The sequence below is a fragment of the Piliocolobus tephrosceles genome, chromosome 5 (genome assembly GCF_002776525.5).
Source record: "Piliocolobus tephrosceles isolate RC106 chromosome 5, ASM277652v3, whole genome shotgun sequence".
Classification (NCBI taxonomy): Eukaryota; Metazoa; Chordata; class Mammalia; order Primates; family Cercopithecidae; genus Piliocolobus; species Piliocolobus tephrosceles.
In genome coordinates this window covers 156847537-156872283 of record NC_045438.1, presented here as the reverse complement: position 1 = coordinate 156872283, position 24747 = coordinate 156847537, and the positions used below count along the sequence as shown (strand labels likewise).

At 39.1% G+C, this 24747-nt stretch overlaps 1 protein-coding gene across 1 annotated transcript in view; it reads left to right on the top strand.

The window, feature by feature from the left end:
* Positions 1-596: 596 nt before the first annotated feature.
* TMEM170B (transmembrane protein 170B) overlaps positions 597-24747 on the top strand; it is a 47031-nt gene continuing 22880 nt past the window's right edge. The window contains exon 1 of the mRNA XM_023185363.3: positions 597-1441. Coding sequence (XP_023041131.1) covers positions 1345-1441 — 97 coding nt within the window. The 5' untranslated portion in view covers positions 597-1344. The remainder of the gene's footprint in view (positions 1442-24747) is intronic.

The window sequence follows — 24747 nt, the reverse complement described above, 5'->3', positions numbered from 1 at the left end:
TGGCCATGAGGATTAGGACACCTGCTGAGCCTGGAGTAAACAGGTAATGTCAGGTCCTGGAACCCTGGGAGGCCCAAGTTCTTGCTGCGGGAAGAGGGATTAGCAGAATGATAACGCAGGTCTATTTGTGTTTTAGGGGTTTTAACACGTATTCTGCAAGTAAGTGACCTATTCAGGTCATTCGATTCAGGCTCAGAAAAAAAAAACCGCAAATTAATACATCTAAATGCTGACATATTTACACCTTTTAAAAAGTTATACGTAAGCATCTTTACCAAAAGCATTACATTTTAAGGCAAAAATGTGAACTGTCACAGTATCCACCTCACCGAGTTCAGCAGCCCCACCTTGGGTCAGGGCTGCCCCTGCAGCGCAGGCTCCTGCACCGCCCGCACCTCCCACACCGCCCGCACAGCGCGCACCCAGCAGGGCCAGGGCGAGGGCTCCAGGTCTCCAGGTCTCCCAGGGCGCGCGCCCGGGGTCCGGGGGTGGGGGGTGTGGAGGCGGTTCCCTTGGAGCGCCCAATCAGCAGTAAGGCCCGGCGGTGGCGCCAGTGACGTAGACCGCACTTCCCTCCGCCCCACTGCGGGCCGATGCTAGGCGCCGTCAGCCACGCGAGCTGGAGCGCTAGGGGAGAACGAGGAGGAGGGCTTTGGGGCCGACCGGCTGTCGGAGGGCGGCGGGTCGCGGGGAGCGGGGGAGTGAGCATGCGCAGCGGCTCCGGGGAGGGCAGGGGAGGAGGGACCGGCGCTAAGAGGCGCGCGCGCGCGCGCACGAGCGGCCCGCCGGCGGCTGCGGGTGGAGGGGGCGGTTCCTCCAGTGTCGGCGACCCGAGGGCGGGCAGGCGGGCGGCAGGTGCCGCCGCAGCCTCTGGCCGGTCCCGCGTCTCTTCGTCCTCCGGCGGCGATGAGCTGGGCCCTGTCGGGGGCTGCACCTGCCGGCTGCCCGTCAGCACCGGCCTCCCGGCGTGACCTCGGCCTCCTCGCGTGTCCGGCCCCCGCGGCGCGGCGCTGCCCCTGAGAGGGCGCGGCGGCGGCCTCCTCCGCCCCGAGTCCTCGCTCGGGGGCCGCGCGGGGACGGCGCCCGGCCGCCTCCCCTCCCTCCTCCGTCCGCCGTCCTCAATGTCTCCCCGGCGGGGAGGGGGCTGCCTGGGAGACACGCTGAGCGGCCGCCCCACGGAGGCCCTCCGGCTGCAGCAGCAGCAGCGCCCGGCCCGGCGTCCCGCAGCCTCCACCGGCGGCGGCGGCCTGGAGGAGCCGCGCACCCGCCGCCGCCCCCCGAGCCTCGCAGCCGCCGCCGCCGCCCGGCACCCGAGGAGAGGGCGGCGGGCGCCCCTCGGGGAAGATGAAGGCGGAGGGGGGCGACCACTCCATGATCAACCTGTCGGTGCAGCAGGTCCTGAGCCTCTGGGCCCACGGGACGGTGCTGAGGAACCTCACGGGTAATTGACGCGCCTGGGCTGGTGACGGGGATGCGGTCCTCCCCTCTCCTGTCTTCTCCCTCCCGGGGAGGGGACACGCTCCTCGCCGCCCCACCCCCGTGCGCACCCCACTCGGAGCTCCAGGTCACAGCGAGGAAGGTGTTAATTGGAGCCACTCCGCGCGTGTCCTGGGGGCGCTGGCGCCCGCCACCCCCTTCCCTGAGTCGCGGGGTGAGCATCCGCGACCCCCGCTCCTCCCCTGCACGGGGAGAGCTCCCGGCGGCGGCCCGGCCTCCGTAGTAAGCTCGGAGTAGCTTTAGTGCTGAGACTTGAGCGCGGTTCGCTTTTATTCCTTTACCCTCTTCCCCTCCCCCTTCCACACACCTCCCTTCTTGCTATTTACATCTTTTTCTGATTTAGCTCTTTTTCTTTCTGGCAAGTCTCAAGCCAAATGTAGGACCTAAAATCACTGCCCACAATGGTCGATTTGCTTTTCAACCGTTAATTTTTTTGGGCGATGTAGATAACTGAGTAAATTACAGTGGATCGGGACTGAGCTAAGGTCTAGTGCAGTCTAAGCATGTTAGCTTCATATATCTCCTTCTCCTCCCATTTCCTTTTGTCTGTCTGTCTCTTTCCCTCAGGCCTCCAGCTGCTGCTTCTGAGACTTTTGATAATTTTGTGTATTTCCCTTCACTTATTAGGGCTGTCAGGAATTGGCCTTATAACATCAATTTCTATTTGTAAAAGTGAGTGATAATACACACAATATTTTTATTCAGTTCTGTAGATTTGCTTTGTGAAGAAACTTCTGGTTTTGTTATGTGGAAATGCTTACGTTTTACTTTGAGTTCAGAATTTAAAAATTATTCTCTAAAGTAGAATTTACGAGAAAGAGACTCAATTACGATTTGGTGACTCCTCAGTGCCTGCTTTTCAGAGAAAAAAAATTCTTAAAAACATACTCAGGATTTAATTATTGAAAATGTGTAAGGCAGTTAATTTCAATAGAACATTAGTATTTCAAAATGCATTTTGTCAAACTGGTTAAGAGTGTTACGAGTATTTTACAAATATAACGTGTTCATATATATAACAGATATAAAGTCTGGCATGGGATAGAATACATTCATAGAAGAAAATTTTGTGGAATTATATACCACAAAAGACAACTTGAAGGACACTGGTTTCTTTGAATAGAAACTATACAGTTAAAGTAGATTCTGGATTGCTTGATGCTATCCTCACTTTTAAGCTGTGGTTATTTAACTTGAAACAGACTGACTGTACGTGTTGATTGCCGGTAAGGAGCATATTGTTATAATTCTGGAAAACTAAATGGACATAAAGACCATCTCATGATTCAATTGAATTTAGAGGTAGACTGCTTTATCTTACTTCTGATTTTTCTTGCGTTTATCCACTGTTTGGTATTTGAACTGTACCAATTTTTGTTGAAGTGAAATGAAAAGTAGGGACTTAGCATATATTTGTGCAGGCATACCTTGGAGATATTATTGCAGGTTTAGTTCCAGAACACTGCAAGAAAGCAAATATTGCAATAAAGTGAGTCAAAGGAATTTTTTGTTTTCCTAGTGCATGTAAAAGTTACATTTTACCTGTAGTCTTTAAATGTGCAATAGCATTGTCTGAAAAAAAAGTACAGATGTTAATTTAAAAATACTTTATTGCTGAAAAATGCTAACGATCATCTGAGTCTTCAGCAAGGATGTTATCTTTTTCCTGGTAGAGAGAGGGTCTTGCCTTTGTGTTGATGACTGCTGACTGATCAAGGTGATGATTGCTGGAGATTGGGATGACGGCAGTGTCTTAAAACAATGAAGTTTGCCACTAAGGAAGAGCAATAGACTCTTCCTTTCATGAAAGATTTCTCTGTAGCATGGGATGCTGTTTGATAGCATTTTACCCCCAGTAGAACTTTCAGAATTGGAGTCAATCCTTTCAAACCCTGCTGCGGCTTTATCAACTGAGTTTATGTAATAGTCTAAATCCTTTGTTGTCGTTTCACTGGTGTTCACATAATCTTCACCAGGAGTAGATTCCGTCTCAAGAAACCACTTACTTTGCTCATCCCTAAGAAGCAACTCCTCATCCATTCAAACTTCATCATGAGGTTGTAGCAATTCAGTCACTTCTTCAGACTCCACTTCTAATTCTAGTTATCTTGCTATTTCAACTACACCTGTGGTTACTTCCTCCACTGAAGTGTTGATCCCCTCAAAGTCATCCATGAGGAATGGAGTTAATTGCTTTCCAACTCCTATGAAAGTTGATATTTGGACCTCTTCTCATGAGTCACGATTGTTCTTAATGGCATCTAGAATGGTGACTCCTTTCCAGAAGGTTTTCAATTTCCTTTGCTCAGATCCATCAGAGGAATCACTATCTCCGGCAGTTTTAGCCTTCTTACACAGTGTATTTCTTAAATAATAAGACTAGAAAGTCAAAATCACTCTTTAATCCATGGTCTGCAGAATGGATGTTGTGTTAGCAGGCATGAAAACAACATTGATCTAGTTGGACATCTCCATCACAGCTCTTGGTTGACCAGGTACATTGTCAGTGTAAGAAAATACTCATTAAAATGAAAGGAATCTTTTTTTCTGAGCAGTTCTCAACAGTGGGCTTCACATATTCAGTAGGCTGTGCTATAAACTGATGTACTGTCATCCAGGCTTTTTTGTTTCATTTATAGAGCGCAGTCAGAGATTTAGCATAATTCTCAAGGGCGCGAGAATGGTAAATGAGCATTGGCTTTAATATAAAGTCACCAGCTGCATTAGCTCCTGAGAAGAGTCAGCCTGTCCTTTGAAGCTTTGAAGTCAGGCATTCACTTCTCTCTAACTATGCAAGTCCTAAATGGCATCTTCTTCTGATATAAGACTGTTTCATCTACATGGAATATCTGTTGTTTGGGGTAGCCACCTTCATCAGTTAGCTAGATCATCTGGATAATTTGTGCTTCTACATCAGCATTTGCTGCTTCACCTGGCACTTTTATGTTATGGAAGTGTCTTTTGTTAAACCTCAAGATCCGACATCTGCTAGTATCAAACTTTCTTTTGCAGCTTCCTCATGGAATTGAAGAGAGTTGGGGCCTTTCTGTGGATTAGGCTTTGGCTTAAGGGAGTGTTGTAGCTGGTTTCGTCTTCTATTTAGACCACTCAAACTTTCTTCATATCAGAGAGCAGTCTGTTTTGCTTTCTTATCATTTGTATGTTCACTAGTGTAACACTTTTAATTTCCTTTAAGAACTTTTCTTTGCATTTGCAACTTGGCTAACTGTTTGATACAAGAGGCCTAGCTTTTAGCCTAACTCATGTTTGAACGAGCCTTCCTCACTAAGCTTTATCATCTCTAGCACTTGATTTAAAGTGAAATATCTGACTTTTTTTCACTTGAACACTTAGAGGCCAATGTAGGGTTATTAGCTGGCCTGATTTCAATATTGTATCTCAGGGAATAGGGAAGCCTGAGAAGAGGGAGAGAGACTGGGGAATGGCTGGCTGGTGGAGCAGTGAGAACATACACAGGATTTATCGAGTAAGTTCCCTGTCTTATATGGGCGCAGTTTGTCGCACCCCCAGACAATTACAATAGTAACATCAAAGATCACTTATCACAGATCCCTATAACAGATACAATAATAAAATTTGAAATATTGTGAGAATTACCAAAATGTGACACCAAGTGAGCACCTGCTGTTGGAAAAATGGTACTGATAGACTTGCTTGACACAGGGTTGCCTCAAAGTTACCATTTGTAAAAGCCAAAATAAAGTGAACTGCAATAAAACAAGGTATGCTTATAGATGTTAATCACTGGCTTAGCTCATCAAAGGGCTTTTAGAGAAAGTGAGCTTTGGGAGCCATAGAGTAAATGTAAATGTAACTTAACTCCTGGCCAGCTTCAACAATATTTTTAAATAAGTAAGATTATAATGATTATAATTGCCTCCAGTTCCACAAGTCAACCATTAAGCTGATAATTGTAGTTATTCATCCAAGGTTAGCTCCAGTTGTCTTTCAATAATGATCTTAATACTTGCCAGTTGCTCATTGGACCTTACCATTTCATAAAGGATATGCCGAACATCCCAAACTTGGACTGAGGTGGGACCGAGGCACATGGGAACCTCTACTAGGAAATAACTATTGTCTGAATATGTAAAATTCTAGGTGTCAGGGTAAAAATGCAGAAAAAAACAGATTAGAAATATGTTTCACTAGTGGTTGAGTGTACAACATGTTAGGAACCACATCTCAATGGTGGCAGTCTGTAAGTGGTAATATTCTGATGGGATTCATTGTGGCCTTCTCCATACTAGTGACCTTAGTGATCCCATGTGTATCTTAATCATTAGTTAACAGATGCTGCCTAAAGTGCCATTTACAATTTAGTCTACTAAAAAGAGGCAAGTAAACACAACTTCTGAAACATCTGTCATTTGTTGAATGACCATTATATGTTAGGCACTTTACATATATTATTTCTAATCTTCAGAATAACTCTTCAAAGTACATTTAAAAGGAAACTCAGAGAGGTAAATTAAATTGTCCCAAATCTTATAGCCAGTATATGACTGAGCTGGGCTTATTCTTCAAAGTATATTTAAAAGGAAACTCAGAGAGGTAAATTAAATTGTCCCAAATCTTATAGCCAGTATATGACTGAGCTGGGCTTTAGACCCAAGTCTTTGCCTCTAGACTCCTCTTTCTTCTTTACCATGCTACTTCAGCTACTTCCTCTTTACTTTCTTCAAGCAAAATGAATTTCTTGCTTTATCTTGCTACTTCTGCTCTTTGTACATACCTTTATTATGTTTTTCAATTACGTTATAATTTGTATTTCTCAATTCTAGACTGTGAGCTTTTTGAGGGTCCATCCATTGCCTCACCTTTGAATTCTTATACCCTAGCCTTATAGTACCTGGCACATAGTAAATGATAAATACATGTTTATATTGAGGTGAATTTAAAAATTTTTAACAGTTGTGTGATTTAAACATTCTACATTGCATTGTTTCTCAGCTGCATCTCTTGGAGTGAATATGCTGTTTAAGAGGAATGAAGTGTTAAGCAACTCGTATAAATCGTTTTTATACATACCTTTAAAACATGCAAATACTTATTGAGTGTAGTTTTCTGTGCTGGGTATAATGTTTTCATGTATTTTGTTTAATCTTTTCAGCAATCCTGAGAGAGATTATTGTTCTTATTTTACAGATTCAGATACTGAAGCAAAGAGTAACTTGCTTAGATCTGATAGCTAATAAATGAAAAAGTCATTATCTTCTTTCATAATACGATAACACATACTGTTAAGTCAGAAGGCATTTTTATCATCATTATAAACTTGGAAATGAAACTAATAGAAAGGAGCATAGTGTAGAACCAGGGCTACTTGGATTTAAGAAATAACTGCGTGAAGGATTTGCACAAATTTGCTTAATAGGCATTCTGGTTAATTAAATACCAAATGAAAGGGAAATATGCTGTCACTAGTGTTTTTTTCCCATGTACAAACAAAGAGATGTGATGTGATTCTTCACTTTTTGTGTTACCCCAATAGGTGAAGTGGGAAAATACACTGACCTTTTTATCTTGGAGACTGACCTCTAGAAAAGTAGTCTTGTTTATGTACCTTACAAAAATAAATTCTTAAAAAGTAATAATGAGAACTACAAACATCTTAACATTTTACAGCCAGAACGACTTAATTTTAGAAATATTGAAATAATCGCTCCATCAGTGAAGTGACATGGCTGAGATCAGTTATTTAATGACAGAGGCAGGTCTGGAACCAGAGTTTCCTGGCCGTTTGTTCTCTGCCTTTCCTTGTTCTCCTACATAGCTTGTTAATTCAGGCGGGTCGAGAGAGAATAAATATTACAGTACAAGTTGAACATTCCTAATCTGAAATTTTGAAATTCAAAATGTTCCAAAACCCTAAACTTTTTGAGCAGCAACATGACACTCAAAGGAAATACTAGAACATTTCAGATTTCAGATTTTCAAGTTAGGGATGCTGAATCAGTAAATCGCATGAAAATATTCCAAAATCTGAAGTCTGAAATCCTTCTGGTCTCAAGCATTTCAGATAAGGGATATTCAACCTGTACTTAAGAGTACCCTGGTAAGTATTTGCATCAGCGAGCCTGAATATGTATGAATGGAACTAATTTGTCCAGAAAATAAAAGATACTGGAAAATGTAATACATTAGGCTTTCTAAAATTTTGAGTTGCCATTGCCTTTGTAAAAGCTAGTGATCCATATTTATTATCTAGCCAGTTTTAGAACTCCCACCAAGTTCAGCCTGCTATTTATTTCCCCTACCTTGGAAGACACTTGTATGGGGATTCCATATCGAGCATATTAATCCGTAGAAACCCCATATCTGTCACTTAATAACCATTGCCAAAATTCTCTTTCTGTATATATCACTTCTTTAAGTGCGTTTTTCACAAGATTCCTAAATTGTTTAACTGTATCAGTTATATGCTTCTGAAGTATAGAGATAAATAGCTTCCTTTCTTTCTCAAATAGATTTTCTTTCTTTGAATATGTTCTGAATTCCCAACCCCAATCTAAAACGAGAGTCGATATTGTATATACAGTTTTTTAGGTAACTAGACTTTTAAAAAATCTACAATTAATTTATCTTTTTTTTGCTTTACTTTTATTTTCGTTAACTATTATGGCTTCCATCTTAGTGTTCTGACCCAAATTTGGTTGCTAAGAGTTTAGAGAAGAATTTTTATTTAGAAAAGGGCAGGGTCTGTAAACCCCAGTATAAACGCAAAACTTGGCTGGTGTTAGGAAAGGAATAATTGCTCCATGGGAAAAAGATGAGGGGCTGCTTCAGGCTGGTCTCTCTCAGTGTCAGCAGCAAATGTGGGGGCAGGTGTTCCCTTCTTTTTATTGGTAATAAGCATTGGGAGGCTGGGAATTCAACCTGGAATGAAGGTTAAAAGGCTTTCTCTCTCTCTTTCTCTCTCTCTGTGTGTGTGTGTGTGTGTAGTAGTAGTAGTAGTAGTAGTAGTGGTACTAGTAGTAGTCCCCTTTATTCAAGGGCAATATGTTCTAAAACCCCCAGTGGATGCCTGAAACCATGGATATTTCTGAACTGCATATATACAGTCATGTGCCATGTAACTTTCCAGTCAAAGAAGGACCTCATATGATGATGGTCCCATAATTTCAGAATGGAGCTAAAAAAATTCTATCACCTACTGAGATGATGGCCATCCTAATGTCATAGTGCAACACATTACTCACGTGTTTATATCTATCACCTACTGAGATCATGGCCATCCTAATGTCATAGTGCAACACATTACTCACGCGTTTGTAGTGATGCTGGTGTCAACAGACCTACCATACTGCCTGTTGTATAAAAGTAGAGCATATGTAGTTATGTACAGCACATAAAACTTGATAACAACTGTGTTACTGGTTTATATATTTACTAGATTTTTAATCATTATTTTAGAATGTACCCCTACTTACAAAAAAAAAACACCAAAACTGTAAAACAGCCTCAGGCAGATCCTTCAGGAGCAATTCCACAGGAAGACATTGTTACCTTAGGAGATGACAGCTCCCTGCCTGTCATTGCCCCTGAAGACTTTCCACGAGACAAGGTGTGGAGGTGGAAGACAGTGATATTGATGATCCTGACCCTGTGGTAGGCCTTGGCTAATGTGTCTGTTTGGGTCTTAGTTTTAACGAAATTTTTTTTTTTGTTTTAGAAGTAGAAAAAAGCTTATAAAATAAGAATATAAAGTATTTTTTCATACAGCTGTACAATGTATTTGTGTTTTAAGCTAAATGTGATTAGAAAAAAAGTTAAAAAGTTAAAACTTGAAAGTTTATAAAGTAAAAAAGTTACAGTAAGCTAAGGTTAATTATTGAAGTACAAAAAATATCTTAAAAGTAAATTCAGTGTAGCCTGTGTATAGTGTTTATAAAGTCTACAGCAGTGTACGATAATGTCCATCCTAGGCCTTCACATTCACTCACAGTTTCACCTGGAGCAACTTCCAGGCCTGCAAGCTCCATTCATGGTAACTTCCCCATACAGATATCCCATTTTTTCATCTTTTATGCCATATTTGTACTGAACCTTTTTTATGTTTAGAGACACAAATGCTTCCCATTGTCTTACAATTGCCTACAGTATTCAGTAAAGTAACATGCTATACAGGTTTGTTGCCTAGGAGCAATAGGCTAGACCATAGAGCCTCAAAGGAATATATGTTGGGCTCTACCATCTAGGTTTGTGTAAGTACACTGTATAATGTTTGCACAACAATGACATGGCCAAATGACACATTTCTCAGAATGTATCCCCGTCCTTAAGCAACACATGCCTGTACTGTTTTTCCTACACATGTATACCTATGATAAAGTTTAACTTAGAACTTAGGCACAGTCAGGAATTAACAACAACAATAACAAAATAGAACAGTATAGCAATATATTATAATAAAAGTTATATGAATATGGTCTCACTCTCAAAATACTGTATTGTACTATACTCATCTATTTTCAGACAACAGTCAATAGTGGGTAACTGTAATTGCAGAAAGTGAAACTGCAGATAAACCGGGAGTATTGTATATATGTATATTTAGGATGTGTATACACATGCACATATACATACTACATTAGAGTTCCCTTTGAGGCATTATAGTTGCTAAGCCATTTTTGTTTTAATATTTAGTGTCAGTCAAAAGAAAAAAATAAAAGAAAGTGAATATTTGGTATATGTATTTGGAATTGTTCACATTCATACTGGTATAGTCAGCACCTTCCTTCAGTAGTATTCCCAAGCAGGCATGCTTCTCTCGGGGTTACTCTGCATTCTAGCTTACCATTAGGTTAGATTCCTCTTCCTCGATGCCCTATTATAGGAAGTGAGTTTAAGTAGGTAAAGTTACCTCAAATGTCTGCTTAGAGTTATTTATGTTTTGTAAATGTAGCCCTAAAGATATATGCTACTTTTCAGTATTTGTGTCAGACCTCCATTTTACTTTAAAAACAAAATGTGAAAAGTTCTTACCCTTGATGGTACAGAGTCAATTAATAAGTGCCAGTATGATATATCCTTCATAGGATTTAACTTCTTAGGAGGCTTACCTGTATATCTTACTGAGAATGAAGATGTTATAATTTTTAAAAACCAAAATTGTCATTAGAGATTGATTTTTGTTTTTACCATTTGTCATTAAGTTTTTATTTTCTTAATTTCTGTCTCATTATTTTTGAATCATAAATTCATATCCTCTAGCAATACCAAGTGCAAGGTCCACATAACATTTCTTAGATTGAACCATTTTCTGGATAAATATTGGGACTGCTTGAGTTATAATTTTGATTCTTTAATATTAACTATGATAATAAAATGTATTTATCTTTGCTTAGTGATTAAAAGGAAGGTCTAAGAAAGTAAGATAGTTCATGAAGAGGAGTCACAATTTCTAGGGATATATTTTCTATGGAAAAGAAACCTAAACAGAAGAGGGAGGAGGTAGGGATGGGGACAAGGAATTGAAACTAAGGAAGGAAATTGGAATTAAGAGTGGTCAGAGGTAAGAGGAGAGCCCAGAGAGTGTAGCATGTTGAACTTATTATCGTATCAGATGGATAATTCTACTGGTGGCTATATTTATTGAACCCTCACTATGTATCTATCAGACACTTTATAAAGCATTTTGCATGCATCTCATTTTCTATAAAGTGAGCATATAATTTATTATTTAATATATGTGATTATATCAAGTGTGATAGGTTAATTTTATGTTTTTAATGACTACATGCACAATAAAATAATCATAGAATAAACAGTGGCAGTAGCAACACATTTAAAGGAGGCCTCATTAGACTGTCACATTCCATCTCGTGTCTTTAGCTAAGTAGATTAAGCCTTGAAAGAAAAAGACTTTTTTCACCAAACTTCATGCAAATAGGAAGAACACAATTTCTAACTGGAGTCCAGCTGCTTGTGTTATGATAATCATGGAATATAATCTAAGAGCATGTATCTACTTGTTGCAGTAGGACTTGAAAAAAATGAAAATAGGTTTGAGGAATGTAGGTTACTAGATCAATTAACATTAGCTTATTAACATACTCCATTACTCCCCTTCATTTAATATGTTATCCCATATACTTATATGTACATCAGTTTTTCTAACTTTTAAAAAATAAAGACGGGGTCTCGTTGTGTTGCCCAGGCTGGTCTCAAACTCCCGGACTCAAGCAGTCTGCCCGCCTTGGCCTCCCAAAATGCTAGGATTACAGGCACGATCCACTGTACCCCGCCTCTAATTTTTTTTCATAATCCTGCCATGGCTTACATAACTTCTTCTTTTTTTCGAAGCGGAGTCTCGCTTTGTCACCCAGGCTGGAGTACCGTGGCGCGATCTTGGCTCACTGCAACCTGTGCCTCCCGGGTTCCAGTGATTCTCCCGCTTCAGCCTCCTGAGTAGCTGGGATTACAGGTGCACACTACCATGGCTGGCTAATTTTTGTATTTTTAGTAGAGATGGGATTTCACCATGTTGGTCAGGCAGGTCTCAAACTCCTGACCTCAGGTGATCCACCTGCTTCAGCCTCCCAAAGTGCTGGGATTACAGGCGTGAGCCACTGTGCCCAGCCACATCTTTTTTTTTTTTTTTTTTTTTTAAACCAGCACTTTACCCTGACAGATTTTATAATTCTTATATAAAAAAAATATACCCGGGGTTTCAGTACTAAGGAACGAAAGTGATATATTTCCTTCTTAGAAATTTTACTTTTAGTAGTTAACATTTCTTTAACACCTTTTAATGTGCTGGGCATTCTTCTAAGAATGTTACATGTATTATTTCATTTGAGCCTCACAATAATCCCACAAGGTAGACACTATTATTAATTCAGTTTTTAAAAGCGAGGAAACAGGCAGAGAATATTTTGCCCTTGCTTACAGAGTATTTAAGCCATGACTTGAAAAATTACCACTGTCAGTCCAGTTGAGCAAACATTTGAGTTACTTTCCAGTGGACATGGTGATGTCAGAGATACAAAGATACATACATGGTGACTATTTGCAAGAAGCTTATATTCTTGAGTATTAACTTACACATCTTCGTGTTAGTTATCTATTGCTGAATGACATTACCCCCAAATTTAGCAGCTTAACACAACACACATTTATTTTCTCATACAGTCTCCGATGGTCAGGAATGCTGGTTCTGGCTCAGGGTCTTACAGTGTCCAGTCAGGCTGTCAGCCGGGACTACTGCGTTCTCTGCAGACTTACCTGGGGCTGGGGGGTCAGCTCCCAGGTGCATTCATGTGGCTCTTGGCAGGTGGTGGGAGGCCTTCTCCATAGGGCTACTCACAACATGGTTTTTTCAGAGTGAGAGATCACACACACATGGATACAAACACACAGAAAGAGAAGCCAAAACGGAAGCCACAGTCTTTGATAGCCTAATCTTGGAAGTGATACACCATCCTGTCTGCTGTATTCTGTTGGTCATACGCAGACCAGCTCTGGAACATTGTGCAAGCATACTGCACAAGGGTGTGGTGGGGACTCCTGGGGGCCTTCTCAACACTGGCTAAGACAGTCTTAAAGGTGGGTATGGGGAGAAAGGAATGAGGCTAAGGGAAGACTAGGGACATCATAGCAGGTGAGGGGATGAAGTGTCTGTAAAAACAAGGTGGTTAGAAAAGCAAAAAGCTGTCTTGATAGGTAGAATCATGTTTAAATAGCACAGTCTAGCATTTTCAAGGATTAGTCCTGATATTTCTTGATTATGAGTTATATGCCAGTCTCTGTGGTCAACACTGATAAACAGAAGTGAAAATGTCAGTCATCAATAAGGAGCTCAGTGATCTAGAGAAGCTAACCTTTAGATTAAGTAGTTCTTTTGTGGCTTGTTGTGTTCAGGAAGAACCAGGCAATGGAATTGTGAAGACAGCACAAGAAGAGGTAGAGTGGAGGAGGAACCTGTTTATGGGAGGGTAGAGAGGCAGGAGAGGGGAACTGCCTGTGGGTTGGTACTACCAGGACATGATCACGTTGCTGCTCTTGGGTGCCTTGGATAGCAAAGATGTTTTCATCAGTAGCATGAAACTGGATTTTCATTATACAGTTTTTTCCTTCTGTCACTCCCTACCATGCATTACTTGAATCTGTCATGGTTTCCAGGCCTACGTATCAGAATCACCTGGAACTTTTCATACAGATACATGGCTCCAGTCGATATATGTGGAATTAGGATCTTAGAACAAGGCCTAGGATGCTGCATTGTAAACCAACTCTTGAGGAGATTTTGTTATTGAGAGCTTAGGGGTTTTGAACACCTGATTTAAAAAGAAGATTTTTTTTTTTTTTTGTAATTGACTTATAGCTATCTTATGGTGTATAATAGTTAATATGGGAGATTGAGACTTATTAAAATTCAGTATAAATGATTCACTTATTTCTAAGAGCATATAACCCAGTTGTTTAAAAAAGTGACTGTCTTTTAACAGATTATATTAAATTTATCTTTTGAGAATGTTTTCTTCATTTGTATGTGGTATTAGCCATAGAAAATTATCCTTATTAAATTATAATACAGTTATCCCTCAGTGTTTTCATCCAGAAGACCACTGGGCTGGCTGAATAGTAGAAAGGATAGTTTTATCAGCAATATCAATTTGCAGACCAGGAAGAGACAGTCTCTGCCATGTGCATGTGCATGTGCAGAAGACGCTGTCTCTTCACAGAAGGCAAGTTGAGTTGGGTTTTATTGCCTCTCAGAGTTTGTATTACACAATAGAGTCATACATATTCAGCAGGTTTGGGGGAAAAGCTATACATATTTATGAGAGGAGCTGAGTGCACGCTCAGTGGGTAAACATGTGTAACATACATTCTGTGCTTGCTTTGGGGCGAGGTTTTAGCATTAAAATAAAGTAGAATTTGACTACGTCAAAAGGTGAACTGTGGGACGCAAAGGCAGTGTGTGCGCAGTCTCTATGGTATGCTGTAACTGTTAGAGACTGGCTTAAGGTCTGCAATTGCTTATCAGAAAAGAATGTTTGTAAGGCTGATCCTGTGTCTAATCAGAGTTGTGATCTGGGTTGTAAATCAGTTAGGGGTGGTCTGATAGCTCCTATTGTCAGGGAGTTTAGAGCCATAGGACTTTAGAAATTTGCCATGCCACCTGGACCCTGAACCCTTCACCTGTAGGTAACTTTCCTTCCTTAATCTTAGGGTCAGTCTTAGTTGATAAAGAGGTGTCTATTTTGGTCTCAAAGTATATATGGGGGATTGATTCTAGGACTACTGCATATACCAAACTCCTGCAGTGGCCCTGCAGGACCCCGGATGTGAAAAGTCGACCCTGCCTGTAGGCGGGTTTGACATCCTGAGAATATTTTTGCTCCATGTTTAATTGAAAAAAAAAATCCACATGTATGTGGACTCGTGCAGTGCAAACCTGTGTTGTTCAAGGGTCTACTGTATCTTAAAAATTCTAAACATTTTACTTATATTAAATCCGAAGTATATGGGAGAATCAAACATTAAAAATGTTAATGTAAATATGTTAGGTGAGCAGCTATTGGAATTTCCACCTCCCTTCTTGGATAATTGGAGTTCTGCTAATTTTTTTTTTTTCTAAAAATAAAGATTTTAAAGAAGTAATAGGATCCTTGAAAGTCATGTATTTCCTAGGCCTGTTTCCTCACTTATAATACTATCTAATGTAAACAGTTTTCATATTGATTAAAGGAGAGCTGATCTAGAAATTTTATGAGTTAAGAAAAAAAGTTTAGAGGTTTTACTGGGAGTTAAGAAAACATGTATGCATTTGCACATAAACTTGTTTCTTTAATCTTTCAAGTTAAGCAACTTTCTTTTTCAAGTGGGACTTCTTCAGACTTTTAATATACTTATTTGTAGGGTAAGGTTTAAAACCAAGAAAATCTTTGCTCTCTGAACACCTCTGACCTCTTAGACCTAGGCCTTCTTGAAATAGGTTTAGGAAACCTGATTCAGTATTTAAAGATTCCTTCCAGTTATGAAATTATCTCTGTCTTAATCCCAGTACAGCATAATTACTTCCTTACAATTAGTCAGAATGATATTTAAGGTGTGATTACTGTGACTTTACTTTGCATTATTTGCAGTTTTCCTGGTTATGCTTGTATTTCCTGATCTGTCATTCATTTGGTCACCTATTTATATTTAGTTTCAGGAATGTATTATATTGAGAATTTCATTACAAGTTATGCTCATTGGTGTAAAAAGTTTAATGTTCAGTACTTAATATAAATATCCCATGGAAATATCATATCATGAGATTGTAAAACATTTTATTCTTCATTGAGAAGATTTTTTAGGTCAGTGATTCAAAAAACCATGAATCAAAAAAAATATTTTTTGTATGATACCTATAATTTAAGATGCTTGAGGGTGCACAATAACAAAACCATTGTATAGTTACTGTTATAATTTCATACTAGCTTCAGATTTTGACATTTCATCCTTACACTTTTTATCTGAGTAAAAATCACTGGAATTATAATTGATTAATTATTCAGTTAATCAGTTATGGGGAAGAACAAATTGGCATCTTTTAGGAAGATAGTGCTGTGGCTTAAATATAGAGCAGTTTTTGAACTATTTTAAATAGCTTTAACCTGATTTCTTTAAAGCAAATGATATTTTGATTGGTTTTAATTAAAAACCTGTTTTTCTAAGGATTGTCTTCTATTTAATTATGGGTATTGTTATTTAGAGTTTGAAATTATGTAATTAGCAAGCAAAAGGGTATTTTAGTTTCAGTGGGTAGTAAACAGTATTGCCATGAATTTTAAGATGGGCACTATGTTAAAGCAGCTCTTGAAGGTGTCATAATTAAGTTTAAAAGCTAGTATTTCTGCTCTCTCTGAAGGGGCAAAAGTAGAAAACTATTAAATATCTACAGTAGCTTTAACGTATGTATTAAATGTGGTTGCCAGTTGATAAATAGAATTTATTTTTAAATCTGGTTGAAATGTTAGATTAAAAATAAGAAAATGTCTTTTATGTTTACCTTCATTTTAGCTTTCTTTGTTGATTCTTTCTTGGTGTAAAGTTTGCATCTGGTATCATAATCCTGTCTAAGGAGCTTCCTTCAATATATTTTGTAGCATAGATCTTCTGACAGTTGATTCTCCGATCTTTTTTCTTTCTGACAAATAAATGTTCATTTCACCTTTGGTTTTGAAAGATATTTCTGTTGGATACACGTTTCTGGCTTTATAGTTTTTTTTTTCCCGTTTCAATATTTTAAGGATGTCACTCTATTGTCTTCTGGCTCAGAAGTTTCTGATGAGAAGTTTCCTTTCCTTTTTATATTTGTTCCACTGTTTGTAATATACCTTTTAACCTCTGACTCCCCTCAGTATTTTCCTTTTATCTTTGTTTTTCACTCATTTCACTATGATGTGTCTAGGTGTATGTGTGGTTTATTTTTGGTTTGTTGTTTTTTGGTTCTTGGAAGTGGGAGGTATTTATCTTGCTTAGGATTCTGTGAGAGTCTTGGATTTGTGGTTTGATGACTTTTATTATTTTTGGAAAATTTTTAGCCACTTTCCCTTCAGGTGTCTTTTCTTCTCCATTGTCTCTTTCTTATTCTGGACTCCAATTACATATATGTTAAACCATTTGAAATTGTTCCATATCTTTTTTTCTAAACTTCTGGCATTTTCATTTGGCTCTTAGGATTTCCATCTCTACTGAGATTCCCCATCTGTTCATGTGTGTTGTGTGCTTCTTCCCCTAGAGACGTTAACATATTAACAATAATGATTATAAAGTCCATGTCTGGTTATTCTACAGACTGGGCCATCTCTGGCTCTGGTTCTATAGATTGCTTTCTCTCTCAACAGTGAGCTCTTTGTCCTGTGTTCGAGTGCTGCTTATAATTTTTTAATTGAAAAATCTCACTAAAGACTGAGGTACATAGTGTTTATGTTGGAGATGGTCTGTTGCTTCTGTTAGACCAGTAGTGTGAGAGTTCATTTAATCTACTTAAGAGTTGAGCTGAATTTGAATTTGGTTGTTGTGGTTACTCAGCGCACCGCATGCTTCACATTCCCTGGAGGCTGCTGCTGTTGCCTCGTGTTTAGGGTGGGAGCTCTGTACTGCAGGGTTATTCTCGGTGGCCATGCTCCATTGTAGCTTTTAGCCATGTCTTCACAACTATGCCTCAGAAGGGGCCTCCCCCGAGTGGTGGAATAATGCTGATGCTTGTTACTTGCTGCTAGGCTCCGGAGGGGAGCTGTCCTGTTTTTGTGTTAGGCATGCTCTGTGAATGGAGAACTCAGGAAGTGGGGAGCTTTGTCAGCATTCCTGCCTTTCTGAACCATGGTGGCCAAACTCCTCTTACATTCCTGATTGTTCTTAGGCAGGAGTTTTCCGTTCTTCCATCAGCAGTAACAGACCTCTGCTTGGAATTGGGTCCTGGGTCCTGGATGGTTTTCTGCTTTTCCCCCAGGAATAGAGGTTTTATTCTTCTACCCTTCCCTGAACTGGAATTCTGTTATAGCTTTGCCTGTCCCTTTAGGGTGACAGGATTTGCTGCCCTCCCCTAATGGCTAAGGCTTTTGCCTTGAATAAGAGAAGGGTCGCAAGAAGCAAAATGTCTGTGTTTCCCCAGCAGCCAGTGTCACGTCCCGCAGACCTACACCACGACTGGTGGCTCTCTCCAGTCCCGGCCTATGATCCAGTCTTTCCAGGGAACACCCAGCAGAGACCTGTGGAAAAGCACTTGCAAGCGAGTGTGCATTTGTGTCTGTCACTTGTGTCATTAACTCAAGGCTGATATGTTAACCCATGCTTGGTCCTTAACAATCTGTAAAAATTGTAGCTGATTTCTTCTTACCCACTTGTATGTTGCCCACTGCCTGCTCTTGTGCTTTTACCAGGTAACACATGTCCCCTACTCATTTGCATCCTCACCTCGCTAATGAGCTAAGGAAAAGTTATGATTTTATAATTTTATCTTTTTCTCATTGGATGGGAGTGACATTTTTGGCAACTTTTTATATTAAAATTTAAATAGAATAACTAAACTGTTTTAGTAATCATAGATTTTAAATTCCAACAAAATCATGCATTTAGGAAAAAATCAGGGACACTACAAACCTGAAATTAATGCACGCTGGGCTTAATACCTAGGTGATGGGTTGTTAGGTATAGCAAACCACCATGGCACACGTTTATCTATGTAACAAACATGCAAATCCTGCATATGTACCCCAGAAATTAAAAAAATAAAATAATTTAAAAAAGAAATTTAGATATTTTTAGAACATGGTCAGTTATGTAATTGTGCAGGTAATCTTCACATTTTTGTACTTATTATTTTCCTACTTTTAGTTTCTTTACTGCTTGCTTCTCACCAACGTTTGAACTGTTTGGTAGATGGACTAAACGTACATTTTTATACTCCCAAACCTAATGGAATTATCATTTATCCAGGTGTTCACACCAGAAATCTGGGAGGCCAGACATCACATCTCTCTCATCTCTATCATCCAGGCCATCTGCAAGTTCTAAATATTTCTCAAATTATTTTCAATCCCAAGTCCAGTGCAAAAATCCAGGCCTTAATTTATCTTTGTACTCTTTAAAATTGTTATTATTTACTCATTTATTATCATTACTTTTTTTTTTTTTTAATAGTGACAGGGTCTCTCTCCATTGCCCAGGCTGGAGTGCAGTGGCACGATCTTAGCTCACTGCAGCCTCAAACTGCTGGGCTCAAGCAATCCTGCATCAGCCTCCTGAGTAGCTGAGACTATGGGCTTATGCCACCACACCTGGCTAATCTCTTTGTACTCTTGAAATATTCTTATAGTCTCTCGTCTCCATCCAGTCCCACTTTTCCACGTCTACCAGAGTCATCTTTTTAAAAGGGGATATGATTCTATAACTTCTTTATTTAAAGCTTTTATTGGGTCCCCATAATCTTCAATTTTTACCAAAATTCTTCATTCTGTATGGTCTATAAGCCTCTTCCCTTTCTTCACCAAAAATTACTCTGGCTCTAGCCAGAGTAATTACTCTAGCCAGAGTAATTTTGACTTGTTTTTACTCAGTGTTTTTTAGACATCTAGAGAAATTCATACCACTGTAATTTACAGCCTCATCTTTCCATATTTTTTGGTTTTAGTCAAACCCAGATGTCTTGCAATTTCATATTCTCTATTATATACAATTTCATGATTTGAACATTGTGTTTTAGAGCAGTGGTTTCTCATTCTTGGCTGTACAGGAGCATAAGAAACGTTTAAAATTGGGAAACTTTCAAAAATTCCTGTGCCCAAGCTACATCCTAAACCAATTAAATCAGAATGTCTGCGGGTGGTATCAAGGCATCATCATTTATTTTAGGCTCTCCCAGGTGACTCTGGCATACAGCCAAGTCCCACCTCCCACTCCCCACCCTTACTGCACCTGCAACATGATTATCTAATTTGTTTAAATCTTGTTAATTTTTTAAAAATTCATGTGTGGTGATGACTCTTCTTGGGACCTTTCTTGACAACCCACATCCTTGCACAGGACTGTGTACCCCATAGCATAACCTACATACTGTACCCTGTAGAAACTGAAGAATTAGAACATATGTAATTGAAATATCATTAATTGAAGACTCAAAGTGCCAACTCTTCATAATATATGAAACTACCTTGACTGTAATTTTCAATGGGGGATGGGACAGCCAAGCCCAGCCCAGGAGTCAGCAAACTTTTTCTGTAAATGCAGTATTCTGCTTTTAGCAATAGTATTTTATTTTACTTAAATAGAAAATGTAGTAAATATTAATATTTTTGGTTTCATGGGCCATATAGTCTCTGTCACAATTACTCAGCTCTGCCATTGTAGCTTGAAAGTAGTCATAGACTACTATGAATGAGTGTATCTGTTCCAATAAAACTTTATGAACACTGAAATTTGAGTTTCCTCTGATTTTTACATGTCACAAATTATTGTTCTTTATGTATTTTTTTCTTTTCTTTTTTTTTTTGAGATGGGGTTTCACTCTGTCACCCAGCTAGGGTGTGGTAGTATGCTCATGGGTCACTGCTGCAGCCTTGACCTCCTGGGCTCAAGTGATTCTCCCGTCTCAGCCTCCTGAGTAGTGAGGACCACAGGAACGCACCACCATGCCTGGCTAATTTTTTAATTTTTTTGTAGAGATAGGGCCTCATGCTGGTCTTGAACTCCTGGGCTCAAGCAGCCCTCCTGCCTCAGTCTCTCAAACTGCTAGGATTACAGGAGTGAGCTACTGTACCCAGCTTCTTAAAAAATCATTTCAAATCTAAAAACTACTCTCAAAGACTGTGCAGAGTCAGGTGGTAGGCTAGATGTGGCTCATGGGCTATATGTTGCTACCCCTTGATCTATATAGCACTTTTTCAAATTGTAAATGTATCATCTCTCTGAGAGTCTAATCCCCTATGTGGGACATGTCCCCAAATTCAGAAGTCATTGCTGTTAGAAAATGGGAGCAAGTTCTACACTGGATTTGCTGGTATAACAAAAAGCTTGAAATAACCCAATTTGGACACAGATTGTTTAAATATATAATATGGAGCATTTCTATAAAGAAGGTGATGGTATAAAGAAATAATATATATCTATAAATGGTATTTTCAGCTTGATTTCTAGAATGTTTAGTGTACAGTAAGTGTTCAGTATTGACTTGCTAATGACTTTTAGTAGAGAAGTTGGATTCTCTATTTTTGAGGATTAAAAAATAATTAGTCTAATGAGATAGGTTTTGTTGTTTTAATGACTTTCGGAGTTTTAAATAAATACCTCTTATGTAACTTTATCCTAGAGTAGTGATTTCTCTCTCTACTGTATACCCAGTATGCAGTCGTTCTCATGTGCAACCCAAGTGTATTAACCATTAGTGTAGTAGAGCATCTTCTCCTTTGATAAAGAATAGAATGAGAGCCAGGCATGGTTGTACATGCCTGTAGTACCAGCTACTCAGGAGACTGAGGCAGGAAAATCATTCGAGCCCAGGAGTTTGAGTTCAGCCTGGGCAACACAGCAAGACTGCTATCTCTTAAAAAAAAAAAAAAAAGAATGAAAAACTAATTTCTAAAAATATTGTATTTGCAGTAAAAATGTGTGTAAAATATTTCAGACTGGTTGTTTAAAATAGTAAAGAATGTATAAAATAGTATCATTCATCTTATATCTTATCTCTAAAAGATAGCCATTGTTAGGTATTCTTCCATTTGATTATACGTTTTCTGTACAGATATGAAAATGTACTTTTTTAAACAAATAGGATTATACAATATGTACCATTCTTTAACTTGTTTTTGCTCAGTATTTTTTAGACATCTAGAGAAATTCATTTCTCATAAATAATGTTGTCAAAGGATTAAAAACAAAAGCACAGAAGATAATTTTTTAGTGACTTGGCAACCAGAGCTGATGAAAGTTACAGATTGGGAGCAGAGCTATTTCTAGTATTGTTTGGAGGCTGGAACAGATTATAACTCTGCTGCCTTTTACCCCACCAAAAAGTAACACACTGCAACAATCCAGACAAAATTAGTCTAAGGTGAGGATTATAGATAGTCTTGAGTGGGGAATTGTTACAAAAGGAATTTCTGAGATATGTTCAGAAAGAAGGGATATTCCCTTCCAGAGAATTATGGTGATTGTAGGCATGAGATGTTTCAAAGTTTCTGTTGTTTTGTGTATTACGTTTTTTAAATGTTTGTTTTGTATTTTTTTCAGCACTAGCAAAGTCTCTCTGGCTTCTTCCCTTCATTGTTACCTATTTGCTAGAGGCTTGGATGAGGTGGGGTATGGGTGGAGAGAGAAAACTGTGAGCCTCCGGGTGTTCAGAGAAAACTGTGAGCCTCCGGGTGTTCACTTTAGCATAGACAGTTTAAGGAAAGGCTGTGACATTCCACTCCTGTCTTTTTACTAGGTGTTCTTCTTCCCAGGATCTTAGGCATCTGCTTTTGCTCTAGTCCTTAGGATCCTGTTGTTCTCTTCACCTGAACTAATCCGGTAGGTTTCGTGTATTTGCCAATAGTGATTGGGCCTTAGACAGTCTTGCTTATCCAGAGTTGATCAAAATCTTTAGAGGCCCTGTTCACTCAGGAGGTTATGTTGATCTGTCAGGTAATTCAAAATAATAGTAATAACACAAAACCTAACATAACTGTAAATATTCTCAAGATAGTCCATTTTTTCCATCATAAAGAGTATGATTTTTTAAAAGAGAGAAAGAAATGTAAAAGTAAATCTGACATTAGGGTACTTGGTTGATGTTGAGTCTGATGAAGGAATAATCCTGGACTGGTCATTGGAGGACCATTTGAGATTCTGTTTTAATTTTGTGATTATTTTTATGCCTTTGGTTTTTATAAAACATTAAACTGAAATTTTACTTTGCCTTCTATTAGGTAGATTTATTGTTAAGATCATAGCTACATATTTAGTAGTCAAACAACACTACTTTTTTATAATGTCGGATAATCTCCTGTTCATAGTGTTAAATATAGTCAATAAATTATTTCCTCTAATTGTATTATAAGAACTTTTTAAATGGGCTCGAGGTACAAAGTGGATTGTTGACTTTTGTATTGAAGAGTCTGTGATTGTTGCAGAGCCTTTCCTTGTCTCAGGGTAAATTGAGAAAAGAGCTCCCTTGATGAAAATATACACCCCCATGTTATACTGCCTTATATTCTCACTTTATTAGGTTCACTTAGGAAAACTATATCTTTCAATATGCAAATATCTTCTGAGCAAGTTGGGGTTTTTAAATTTTAATGTATTTATTATAAATGGAAGCCATTTGTTTGAGAGTGATGGTCTGAAATACTGTTTCCCTGAATGCTGGAAGAGAAAAGTCTCTAAAAGGCAAACACTGTCTATTTTTCCATAATCACTAGCTTCTATCTCTTATGCCATTGAGAAGCATGCATGGTAGCTTAACACATACTGTAAAATATATCAGATGTCTCTTCTTTGAAATAATTTCAAATTGCCTGAGTCCATTCTATGTGCCAGTTCTTAAGAATTTGGCAGGGTTAAGCTGATTTTTTAAAAAATCTTTCTATTCCTTCTTTCGATTTTTAAAATTAAACTTTTTATTTTGAGATTATAAGAGTCACAGTTGTAAGAACCAACACAGAGAGAGCTTATGTACTCTTCATCTAGTTTGCCCAATAGGAACATCTCAGAAATCCACAGTATAATGTATCAACCAGGATCTTGACATTGATGCAATCCACCAACCTTATCCAGGTTTTGCTAGTATTTCATGTACACTTGTACTCTTCTCTATGTGTATTTACTTCTATACAATTGTATCACTTACATGTATATCCACCACTATAGTCAAAGAAGAAATCCATTACCACAAAGATCGCTCATGTTGCTTTTTAATAACCATACCCTCCCTTTTTAGGGAGTTTTTGTTTTGTTTTAAAATTCTTAGTCATTTATGGTCTTGACCTAATTATTTTACAAATTTATATCCATGCTTTTAAATTTTTTACCTTTTTAAAAATTTGGTAAAAACATATCTGATGAAACACACCCACTGTTGGCTGGACACGGTGGCTCACACCTGTAACCCCAGCACTCTGGGAGGCTGAGGCGGGCGGATCACCTGAGGTCCGGAGTTCGAGACCAGCCTGGCTAACGTGGTGAAACCCTGTCTCTACTAAAAATACAAAAATTAGCCAGGCATGGTGACGGGCACCTGTAATCCCAGCTACTTGGGAGGCTGAGGCAGGAGAATCGCTTGAACCCAGGAGGTGGAGGTTGCAGTGAGCTGAGATCACTCCATTCCAGGCCCCCCTCCACCCCAAAAAAAGGCACTCACTGTTTTCTCTACCCTCACACAGATCACTTCTGTGACAAGTGATGTGTGGTTTTCTTTCCCACACCAAGTAATTTAGGATACCAGCTGGGTGTCCTACAGTTCAATTCAGTTCTGACATCTACCTGGTGGTGTTAGCATCCAGTCCCACAAGTTAAAGGCATAGTCCCAGAAACGACTCCCATTTAGACACCAGTAGAAAGCCACTTCACTGGTTATGGTTACTGGTTGACTTTAAAGGTTACAACTTGAGGCCAGGTGTGGTGGTTCTCGCCTGTAATCCCAGCACTTTGCGAGGCTGAGGCAGGAGAATTACTTGAGGCCAGGAGTTCTAGACCAGTCTGGGCAACACAGGCAGATCCTGTCTCTACAATATATATATATATATATATATATATATT